Below are 11,422 nucleotides of genomic sequence, written 5' to 3'. Positions count from 1 at the left end.
ATATCTCTCATAAAAAGCAGGGGAAGAAGAAGCTAATCAAAGAGGGAAACCTATTTAAGTATGCATACATCAAGCAAGCGTGAATTCAAAAGTATAGCGACGAGAAAAGGGAAGAAGGAGAGCTCGCAAGAAAATTATTGCAAGGGAATAATTGTGTATTTCTTATTGGAGCTCATAATAGAAATAAAGGTATTGTAGGGGGAAGAAAGTAAGTAACATAGCATGAGAATCCCATCACACAAATCAAACTCATTTATTTGTGGTACTATGTTGACAAAAACAAAAGTATTTTTCCAAGAAAGGACATGTTCCTTGGGTCTTGAAATATTTTTGGAGAGGAAGTGTTCCAACTATATCATATATATAAATAGTTATATTTATGTGTGTCACACATACATTAACTATGTGTTTACAAGAAAGTGTGTGTGCACTTTTGTTCCTACCACCATTAATGAAAGACATATTATAAAGCTTTAAAATCAATTTGTTGAAAAAAACAATTGTAAATTTACAAAATTCGAGCTTACACTCCACTAAACTCAATTGTTGACTGATCATTTCTTGTTTAGTATACTTTTTGTTTGATTTGAGAGAGAATCACAACTATTAAAAAATATCCAAAAAGCCTAAAAACGTGCAAGCAAAAAAGCAAGTGTATTAAGACCTCTTGCTCAAGAGTTCAATGAACTATCAGCTCTGGGACTCCAACCTACAACCCTTAGTCATGCTCTAAGAAAAAAAGAGGCAAGTCCAGCTTCAAAATTTGAGGTAAGTCCAACTTCAAAACTTGAAAAAAGCTAACTTGGAAGTCTCAAAATCCGGAAGTTGCAAAGAAAAACCTCAAAAGAAGTGTCGGAATTGGAAAACCTTTTACTTAGGAAATTTCTCCAAATTTTACACAAACATACATAATGTGAAGGCCGGAACGATTCGGATTACCAATTGTTGTTATTATTATTTTGGTGGGGTGCGCGTGCGCCGCGCGTGTGGATTTCGAGAAAAGCTGCGAAAGTCTCGACTCTCGAGGTAGAGTTTGCCTCAGAATTCATTCCGTGCAAAGCAGCATCAATTTTGATGAATGCGAAAGCACAGAAAAAAAGAAATAAGTAAGAAATTACCCTACGAAAACAGAAATTTAATTCAGATTGTTCCCGCTTGTGATGATGAGCTCGCTACATTTTGTAAAATAGGAGAAAAATGAACATTATTCAACCATAAAGAGAGAGAAAAAAGGCTCTTTTTTTTTGTGTAAGAGGAGTCTGCTTGTCCTTCACGAGAAAAAAAATCAGAAATTAGAGTTACAATGGTGCCCCAAAAACAAGAAAAATTAGAAAAGTATGCTTTTGATCTTGCTCATGATGATGGGCTAATGAAGATGGGTACATGATGATGTGCTCATAACGGTGCGTAGATGATGATGGTTCAACTTTCAAGACTATGGGCTCATCTCTCATTTGAGTATGAGAGGGTGTCTGTGCATGTCCAAACTGTTGAGCAAGAGGAGCTCTTCCAGGGTGTTTGTCTTGCGGTTGCGGTCACGGCCGGCCTCCCTCAGCAGCTGCATCAGCCTGTGCCTCTCCTCTTCCACCTCGGGATGCACTGTGCCCAGCCTCTCCTCTTTCACCTCCAATATGTTCTCCAGTAGATCAATGGCCTCCCCTGATCTGCACATTGAAGGAATAAAAACGGATCACTATCACACATTTAAGGACTAAACCAATGTCCTCCACAGCTCTTAGGAATATGACCCCAAGGAGGACCATGTTTGTGAAGATGATTTACCTGCCCAACGCGTCATAAACACCAGCTAGATTGCTCGAGACAGCCAGAGTATCAGCATGCTGGGTGCCCCAAATCTCCTCAAAAATGCTCTTGGCCTCCTCAAATAGGTCCGCGGAATGCCAAATTTCATTCAATCCGACACATGCCAGCCCCATCTGGTTAAGCAAGATCCCCAATAGGGCCGATCGCCGCTCTCCGGCTGCCCTCAGCGTGGATACAGCATTCTTAAAAGCCATAAAAGCTTCCTCATGTTTGCCCAAAATGTAATACAAAACACCCATTTGCCCTTCTATACCTGCAACAGCACTCTGATGCCCTGGGAGGCCTTCCAGGATGTCACGGGCCCTCTGGAGAAGCATAAGTGCTTGCTCTCTCTCATTCATACTCTCATAGACTGAAGCAACCTCTGTCAGCCCAGTTGCAAGATCCTCTTTTGAGTGACCTGCATTCTGCCGCCCATATATCCTCAGTGCACTCTCACAATGTGACTTGGCCTCCCTATGCTTCCCTGTCTTCATGTATTGCTCTGCAAGACTGACATACACAGAGGCCACCTTCGTATGGCCTTCCCCATACGTGGATTTGAAGAGGCTTAAGGCCTTTTGGTACGAGAACACGGCCTCATCATACCTTCCCAGAGCCACATACATGTCCCCAATGCTGGAATCTACAGCTGCCACATCAGCATCCCTAGAATTTGCCATCAATGCTACATTGGCCAGAACTAGGTGCTCTAATGCTTGTTCATAATCACCATTGCCACTCAGAATGAGGGCCATGAGCCATCTGTCCATGGCTTCTTCAACTGAGCCTGGCTGTCTATGTTCCCCATGTGTGACTAGGGCCCGCTTGCAGAATTCAGCTGCTTCTTCAAACTGCAATGCCTGCAAGGAGAAAGAAATGTGAGGTATTGAGGATTGGATTTTCAAGTGCAATCATAAACACCCGCCGACAAAGGGATTGATTCCAGGCTGCCGACTTGTAGACACAAAACATACCAACCAACACACAGCTATATAGGAACACATCAAAGATGATAAACATCCTATGGTAATACCTGCAAGTGTGCTTCTGCCAAATAGCTGCAAGTCTCTCCAACTTGTGCATCCATCTCTCCAAGAGCCCTTTTTTGAATATCATACGCTTTGTGATAGGATGCCAAGGCGCTGCCCTGTTGGCCAAGCATTGCCAAGACGTCCCCAAGCTGCATATTGCCAGCAAAAGCAGCGAGGGCATGGTCGACATTGTCCACGGGGAATGGAACACTGATGGCTCGCTGCAGAACAGGTACCGCCTCTTCCCACTGTCCCAACCTGCAGTGAATGGCTGCTAGTATGTGCAAGCTCATCACAAGCTCTAGGCTCGGATTGCCACCTGATGCCCTTTCAAGAAACTTTGCAGCTCTGGAAGCACACTCTAATGCTTTGAGGGGATTCTCGCCAGACAAGTGCATGGCACTCGCTAGCTTGAGAAGCAGAGGGCCAATATCTAAACTGCTGGCAATGGACAATGCATCTTCTTCAACATAGGGCAAGTAATCAGTTCCTACCATTCCACTCTCATTGCTGTTGCTTTTCCTATGTTGTTGAGAAGTTCGCGTCTTGGTTTTCCTGCTTTTATCAGAGGTTGAGCTTCTTGGAGGCTTCTCAAAGCTCCTTCGGTCGCCCCCCGACCGGTCCTCATCTAGCCCTCTGCTGTCCACACTTCTCGGGGAGAACTCATTTGCATTCTTGGAGCTGATAATCTTGTTTCTGCTTGTGCTTGGTTGTGGTGAGGCAGCCTGTTGCCTGGCTGGGCTGCTTGGTGCTGTTCTGAATGAAGCTCTCCCAAGCGAAGGGGGCGAAAATCTTTTCACAGGTGTTGCTGCTGTTTGCTGCTTCTTGTTATTGTTGATGTTTTGTAAAGGGGAGTCTCTCCCGAGCCTCGAGGAAGATTTTGAGAAAGGGCTTCCGGCATGTTTTCGGGGGCTCTGAGGTGCACTCGCTGCTCCTTCGCGTGGGTTTGCTTGTTCCATATCTTCCTCTTGCTTCTCAGACAGATACACTCATACACCTGAGGTACTACAAGAGAAGATCACCCTTTCCCAACGTTGCCAGGAGACAATACAGTGATTTATAACCACCTTACTCCACTGCTTGTTATTGAAGGGCACACACCCACCAGCAACACAAGCACACGCACACGCACATGCACACACACACACACACACACACATGCATACACAAGCACCTTAGTTTCAAATGCTTAGAGTCACCCCTAAATACAAAAGGGGATACTGCAATACCATCTTGACTACATGCCAGAAGTGTACCACACCTGATACATAACAAAGGGGGTACTACTGCCCTTTCAAATATTTGTCAACAAAGGCAACAAGAGTGGAGCTTCTTTGTGCTGTATCGTGTCGGAGCTGCTAGTTGCTTCGAAAATTTGCTACAGACCACAATGCAGACTCACTCATCAGCTTGTTACCATTCACAATGCAGACTCACTCATAAGCTTGTTACCATGTCTAGCCATATTTATGAGCTCCTGTTGTGCATTCCCTTGGCTTTACCTTTGCGTCTTTAACAGAGAGCCCCTCCCTGGACCACCGTTGCTACTGCTGCGGTGACCTGTCTGTATCTGAGCTATCCTTATCAATTGTATAGATCCACACCATAAAACGAAGGCTGTCACATGTGCCACAAAAGGCCAAAGTTGAAGCTTTCCTTCGAAAGGCTCTGCTATGCCATGTGGAGAAACCTGGCCATTAGGGGGGACTCAGATTTAGGAAGGACGAATTGATAAGCAAAGCTCTCAACACAATGCATGGTAATTCATCAAGACACCATAGCCAGGAAGCTCAACGTTCAAAGATCAGAACACCATAGCCAGGAAGCTCACAGAATTAATCAAGACATTCATCGAGAATACCATAGCATAGCCAGGACCTTGGATATCACACATCTAAAGGGAGGTGCGGTGCGGGAGTGTACAGTGTACTGTGAGATTAAGCGGGCGGTCACATGCTGGCTTGCGTGTGACGCGGTAACTTCCAAAAACGGACGCTGCAACCCATAATTGCTGCGCTCATTGGCCTCCATAAAAGCTCGAGCTTGTCGCTAGCGTGGCACACTCGTGCCAGCTCCCTTTCTGTCCGTGCTTCTACATGACACACGTCAGCCAGTAGATAATGACTCGCCGCTCCAGGCTGCCCCACTAGCCCACGTGGCAGACTCCCCAAACCTAGCAGCTTGGGTTTTTTTTTTCCTGGGAAGTTCTGCATATAATTCTACATTATTTATACGGCTAAATTCTTTTCTGAGTTCATATTAGTTGATGGTTTTTGAAATTTCAACCAGCCCTAGTATAAGAAACTTAGACACCTAGCCAATGGAGAGGTGCTGGGTTCAAAACCTACTCGTTGTTGACGGCGGCATGGAAGCACACATGCACACGAGCACAAAAGATCCCCCCAAAAAAAAAACTTAGACACCTTTCCTCCATCACTAGCCCTAGCCTCTAGGTAGTTCGAACTTATGGTGCTTGATGGGAGTTTTAGAGTGACAAAGATTAACTAGTGAGGAGCACAATTGCTCTAGGCTCTACATATGGAAGGGAGAGGTGAAACTTTTGGGGGGGGGGTGTGCATGCACGTGGGGGGGTGGGTTAAAGGGGGAACGTAGAACACAAGCAAGAGAGAGTGAATAAAGGAGGGAAAAGGCCCATTTCTAGAGATGTTAATACTAGGTGAACACATAGCCTACTAGAGGGTATGCCAAAAAGTAAGTCCATGGTTGATAATACTCCTAGCAAAACATTGATACGCAGGCAATTTGCCCATCAAGGAACTCTTCTCACGTAAAGGGGGTGGACAATTGGTAGCCTATTAATGTTATTTGAACCAAGTTGGTTCAAATAACACTGGAGACCTTTCTTTTGGATTGTGATGTGTGGATGAGCGCCTCTTCTAAAGCTCTATCTTGCATTTACTCCCACTGTTGTATACCATCGGTGGTAGATTTTTTATGAGTATGAGAATAGGCTCAGACATGGATTGGGTACTTGGAAAAGCAAGAAGCATTTACACGTGTAAAGGGTTTGTGAGGATTTTTCTCGATGGAAGTACAATATGCCTAAGTTTCCCAAAATTTTGATAGCAAAAGTATGGGTGGACATATGTGTGAGACCTCTTATTCCTCTTATGATGTGTAAAAGGCTTGTTATAGAACATGCTCTCCTTTGGCATACGAGTAATTCCAAGAATTATCTTTATTTAATCTCATTAGGAAAAAGGTTTTAGTGAGTACCAAAGCTTTCTGCATGCCAACCAATCTTGTGGTTTTTAATGGTTTTGCAACTTGAGCAATTCTTCATGGTAGGATGTACAACCATACTCATCTTTTACAAAGACCTCATAATGAGCCTAATTTATTGATAGTTTTGGCATGATGTAAGTTATAACCAAAGAAACTATTACTATTGGTTTACTAGCATGTGTATGGCAACTTGAAAGGCAAAAACAACCACCTCCTATAAAGTGGAAGATTCATAAATTCTAGACGACCCCATCTATGTGCACACTTTTTAATAAAGTGGAAGATCCTTGAGTTCTAGAAGACCCCATTTATGTGCACACTCATCAATAAAAGCTCCCTCATGGTAGGCCCCAAAAGAAAACAATGCTCTTAAAGTAAAGCACCAAATCATTACATATGTAGTGTAGGACTCACATAACGTAATAAGCCACCCCCTTTCCTAATGCAAGAAAGGTTTGCACTCATAATGGAGTACACACAACTTCTCAAGAGGGAGAGCTCACCATGAAAGCTTGCTCCAGGCAAGAAGATGACCAAAAATGGTAATATGTCAAAAAGGTATAAAATATTAGGGCTAGTGCCTTTTATAGCCCCAAGGCTCCCATATGCCCTACACAACACATGTGCAAATGTCCCTAAGCCCCATGTGACTAGACCCATCCCCCATATGTATGTTGTAACGTATGCATATGTACATATTTTTAGATCCATTTGATTCGGTGATTTTTAGCATCTATATTCAATGTCGAATAGTAGGAAATACTGAGACGACATAAAAGATTAAGTTTGGTCATAAATTTAGTAATTTAGATATGTCGATTTTGGGTCAATTTTGGGACTTTTTATGCATGTTTTGGAGTGTCATTTGTATGTGATTTCTATTCTATACTTAACCATGTTAGATAATGTACGAGAGGATCATAGTGAGTGGTTTAGCCTAAAGGAAACTCATATGGGGATTTACATGATAAATATAACCGCACAACGAGCGCCCGAAACGAGACCCCGGACACCAATTTGATCCTTAATTTTCAGTAATGGTTTCGTATGAGGGTGTAGATAACTTTATTTGTCAGAGAGGCGAATTAAAGAAAGTTAGTTCATCACAGGACGAATAAAGTCCATGTTGAGATAATTGGGAGATTTCGCATGGGGGGCCAGTATTCGCGAAACGAATCTGACACCACTTTCTAGTGTTTAAAAAAAAGCGTATCTTCTCTAATTTGGTTCGAACGCATGTTTTTAGAAAAGATTTTCTATCTTTGATGATTTCGTGCATCATAATCTACTAATTCTCGTGGGCTATTTTTTTGCGGCTTCTTCGAGAGCCTTGAGGATTTTCTGTGCAGAGGAGAGAGAGAGAGAGAGAGAGAGAGAGAGAGAGAGAGAGAGAGAGAGAGAGAGAGATTTGAGCCAGTCGTCCTTAGATAGGGAACGCCGGACAGAGATTGTGATTCATGCCCTCTGGGAGCCATTTGGTAGAACCCAGAGTGGACGAGATTTACTAGAGGCATACCCGGGATAGCGCGATGTCGAGAGTGGTGGTTGGGTGGATGGGCATCGATGGGCATCGATTTCCACTCTAGCAATTGGTATCATAGCAGGTTCTCTTGGCCCTCACCCCCTTGTTATCGCCCCCTCGAGTTGCTTTTATAATTTTCTAAGATTGAGCTATCCTCTTACATTAGGGAAAATTTGGACTCGAATTGGCCCCTTTAAGGATTGTTACACATTCTCTCTCTACCAAAATGGGCTCATGGTGAAATTTTTACAAATCCACTTAGAAGTGAGTGAAGTTTGGACATTTGGAATCTCCTCTTCGAGACCATTCCGATTATATATAGCATGATGGGCAATTTTTCATATTTAAGAAGTCCCCAAATTTGGTGATTACGTGCCACATCATTACCAAATTCGGGGACTTCTTGAATATGCAAAATTGCCCATCATGCTACATATCATGGGAAGGGTCTCAAAGAGGAGATTTCAAATGTCCAAACTCTGCTCACTTTTAAGTTGATTTGTAAGAATTTCACCATGAGCCCATTTTTGTAGAGAGAGAATGTGTAGCAATCCTTAAAGGGCCTAAGTTGAGTCCAAATTTTTCCTAATGGGTGGAGAAGGTATACCCTCTAGAACGTATATACCGTTCTAGCCATTTTGGGGCTCATTTTACACATTATAAGGTTTTGCATATTTCAGGGAGTGTCAGTTCAAATGTGGTTTTCTACAATGTAGAAGCATACATTTGGTGTGTACGTAGGCGGCCGTCATCTCACCGCTTCTTTATCATCATTGACATCGTATCCTCAAGTTCATCATACAACTTCGTCAGCATTGTCATTGTTATCATCGACTTTTGCATCATCCCTGCTGCTGCCAATAATATTTCTACACTATACTCTGCCAGTGACATTTCTACACTCTACAATCTGCACTCTGCACACTGCACTCTATTGCTTCTCATACACTTTGCAAGTTTCTTCATCACCAGTGATCTATTGGTATAGCCATCCAGTGGGCATTGAAGATATTTGAAATTTATGTCAGAGAATTATTATTTGCAGGCTAAAATGATAGGTAATGATGATGATTTGCAATGCTTTCTGCCTCGTTGAGGATAAGCTTGATGGGACCAAATACCCATTGTGGTCTTATATGATATGTCATGTATTCATTTGCCAAAGGGCTTTGGAATTTTGTTATTGGCATTGAGGCGATCCTTGTCTTGCTAGCATGGGACAATATGGATACTTTGGATTGTGATGCTAGTTTAGATATAACTATGGCATCAATTGCCTCTACACCTCCCACATCAGAACACACCAAGTGGGATAGTAGGGATGCACATGCACATGTCATATTTTCCATGTAAAACTGCCAAGTAGGCTTGGGAAGCACTTTTATGCAAAATAAGCCTTTTGTCTATTGCATTACAGTCGGCTTCTAAGTAGCAAGGTGAAAGTTATCACTGTTTAGGCAATCCACACTTTTTTCCTTCACATGTTTGTAAATTAGCACAATTCATTTGCACATAGTTCCACTTGCAAGATTCAATGGAGAGCTTTAACTTTACTTGCCAAGGGAAAGGTTTGTTCAACTCACCTCTTGCAAGCTTCAATGCAGTTCAACTTTGATTGCTTTGGCTTATAATCCACAAGGGAAATATTTGCTGAACTCACCTCTTGGCCAAGCTCTATGATTTGCTTTTGATTTCCAGATTTCCACTCCAATGGTGCTTTTATAGCTTCAATGGACCTTCACAGCTTCAATATCCAACCACTTGAAGTTTAGGGTTTCCACTTAATGTGAGAGCAACCTAAGCTATGATACCATGTAAATAGAAGGGGGATGTACAAATAACACTTGCATAAACCTAATTACCTCTCACTCAACGCGATAGACAAGAATAGAAGAAGCCATTATTGCCTTCCATTCTCCTTCATACACTCTCCATCTTTAAAATCCACACACAAATAATGATATGTTCACACCATACTAACACCAAATGTCCACAAACTTGGCCATGGGGCATGACCAATTATTGTCCACACACTCCTAATGCACACCAACGTTATCCGAACGACCTTGCTATCTCAACAGACGAGTGGCATACAAGCAGCGTACCACCTTACGTGGCTTGGCCTACCAAGAGGTGGACAAGATCCTTGGTGTTAGAGATTCCATTTTAGATCTATTTAGAGATGGCCAAGGAGCCCGTCTTGTGGTTGGGAGACCGCTTCTTATGTCTATATGCTCCTACCCCGGCTCTGGCGGCACATATCTATAGTGGCTAATATGTAGCCGCTTATGGGAGGATGCAACAGACAATGTAAAGAAAATCCTCAGAGGTAGAGCATATGAGGTTGGAGATGTAGTAGATGCGAGCACAAATAGGGGACCAGAGATGGAGGCTCCATGAGAAGGTTATGAGGCAGCACATATAGCAGAGTATAGAGTCAAGCATTTCTTCCAATAGACTTGATAGATATCTCGTAGTCGAGGAGTGCGTAATGATCCATATCTTGCTCTACATCCTCGACTTCCTTCCAAGATTCTAGCATGATGACCATTTGCTGCACAAGCCCTGCACATTATTTCACACAAGGAAAAGTGCTCAGTTTGTTTTCAACCCTTGGATGTGGCATGGGCATATACATTGGGATGTGACATTTCTTCCACCTCTCCTACATCTCCCTCTTGTTGTTGGTAGGGATGGGCTAGGTGCCTAGTGTTGTGAGACAATATGACATTGACTTGGTGTTGACCTATTGAGTGTTGGGCATTAAAGATCTCTTCTCTGGCACATCAAAGATTGATCCTCAGACATGGAGGCCACTCTCTCACACGATGCAAGAGGACTTGATGGCTATTGCTTGTTAGTAGGTCGAGCATTAAGAGGGCTTTGAGGAGCCAATAGAGATAGAGTGGGGTGAGGTAGAGTTTCAATAATTACAGGTTGTTCTAGAGAAGAGCAAGCACATACATGGCCAACACTTAAGCGTGTTGGTGATGTTGGTCCTAGAGACACATCGACTAAGTCTTATCATCTCCACAGAGAGTGTTGACTACTAAAAGAAGATTACATGTGTTGTGAGTGGGAAACACGTGTTGAGTGGGAGACATGTGTTTGCGTTGACTTTACTCTCTAGCTAGAGAAACATGCTAGATTGTGGGTAGCACGAGATGTAAAGACCGAGAGAGGGCTCTTGAGGTGGAGCAATTAGGCATATTACCACATGCACCCATGGTGTAGTCTCTATGGGTGTGGGAGGTTATTGTTGCCCAGTGAATCATACATGCTCCTCGATAGAAGCAAGGTCCTTTTAGAGACAATGATTGGTTAGATTGGATAGTGATAGTGACTAAACCCAAAGTAGCTGGGTTAGTACTTGTGTTGTAGTCATTATAGGATATTTTTTACTATTGTCTAGTGGCTAAGCCTAGTGTTATGGCTCACCCTTACCCTCCGTAAAACACATCCAATAAGAGATTACCTGGTGAACTGCAACTGTCGTGAGAGGATCTTTCCAATGGCCGAGCTTGTAACCCTTGAGGTCTCCAAGCTCTACAACTCCTTGAGAAGCAATTCCACCGCGCCTCCTGAGAGCATTGTCACATTGCCACGTTGCACTACGGGTACTTGTCTCTCCTCTCACCTCACATCACTCACACACACTTACTAGCATGCATTTGGGAGAGATTAGCAAGAGGATTAGCAAGAATCTATTGTACAATGGGAGAGCGTCCTTGTATTATGAGAGATATTTACTTATTATATATTCGTGAGTTTGGGAATTTCCTAACTCCCATTTTTTGAATACTAAAAAGGTGGGACC

The 11,422-nt window shown here is 43.0% G+C and overlaps 1 protein-coding gene across 3 annotated transcripts; it reads right to left on the bottom strand.

The window, feature by feature from the left end:
• Nucleotides 1–1,177: 1,177 nt before the first annotated feature.
• On the bottom strand, nt 1,178–4,901 carry LOC147631868 (protein KINESIN LIGHT CHAIN-RELATED 1-like). 3 transcript variants are annotated; one of them, XM_086808421.1, is made up of 4 exons: nt 4,340–4,901; nt 2,840–4,215; nt 1,783–2,666; nt 1,178–1,664 (listed from the first exon to the last, which is right to left on the bottom strand). In XM_086808421.1, exons 2-4 carry the CDS (start codon nt 3,794–3,796, stop codon nt 1,451–1,453), a joined length of 2,055 nt encoding a protein of 684 aa, XP_086664547.1. In that variant the 5' UTR covers nt 3,797–4,215; nt 4,340–4,901; the 3' UTR covers nt 1,178–1,450. The 3 variants fall into 3 exon arrangements, with proteins under 3 accessions (XP_086664547.1, XP_086664548.1, XP_086664549.1); XM_086808422.1 differs by having other exon boundaries at nt 2,840–4,527; nt 4,669–4,901; XM_086808423.1 differs by having other exon boundaries at nt 2,840–4,527; nt 4,699–4,901.
• Nucleotides 4,902–11,422: the final 6,521 nt, after the last annotated feature.

Source organism: Cibotium barometz, chromosome 14 (assembly GCF_041138505.1).
Source record: "Cibotium barometz isolate CiBa-2024 chromosome 14, ASM4113850v1, whole genome shotgun sequence".
Lineage (NCBI taxonomy): Eukaryota > Viridiplantae > Streptophyta > Polypodiopsida > Cyatheales > Cibotiaceae > Cibotium > Cibotium barometz.
Note: the sequence above shows the minus strand (reverse complement) of the source record. Positions and strands in the feature narration are given on the sequence as shown.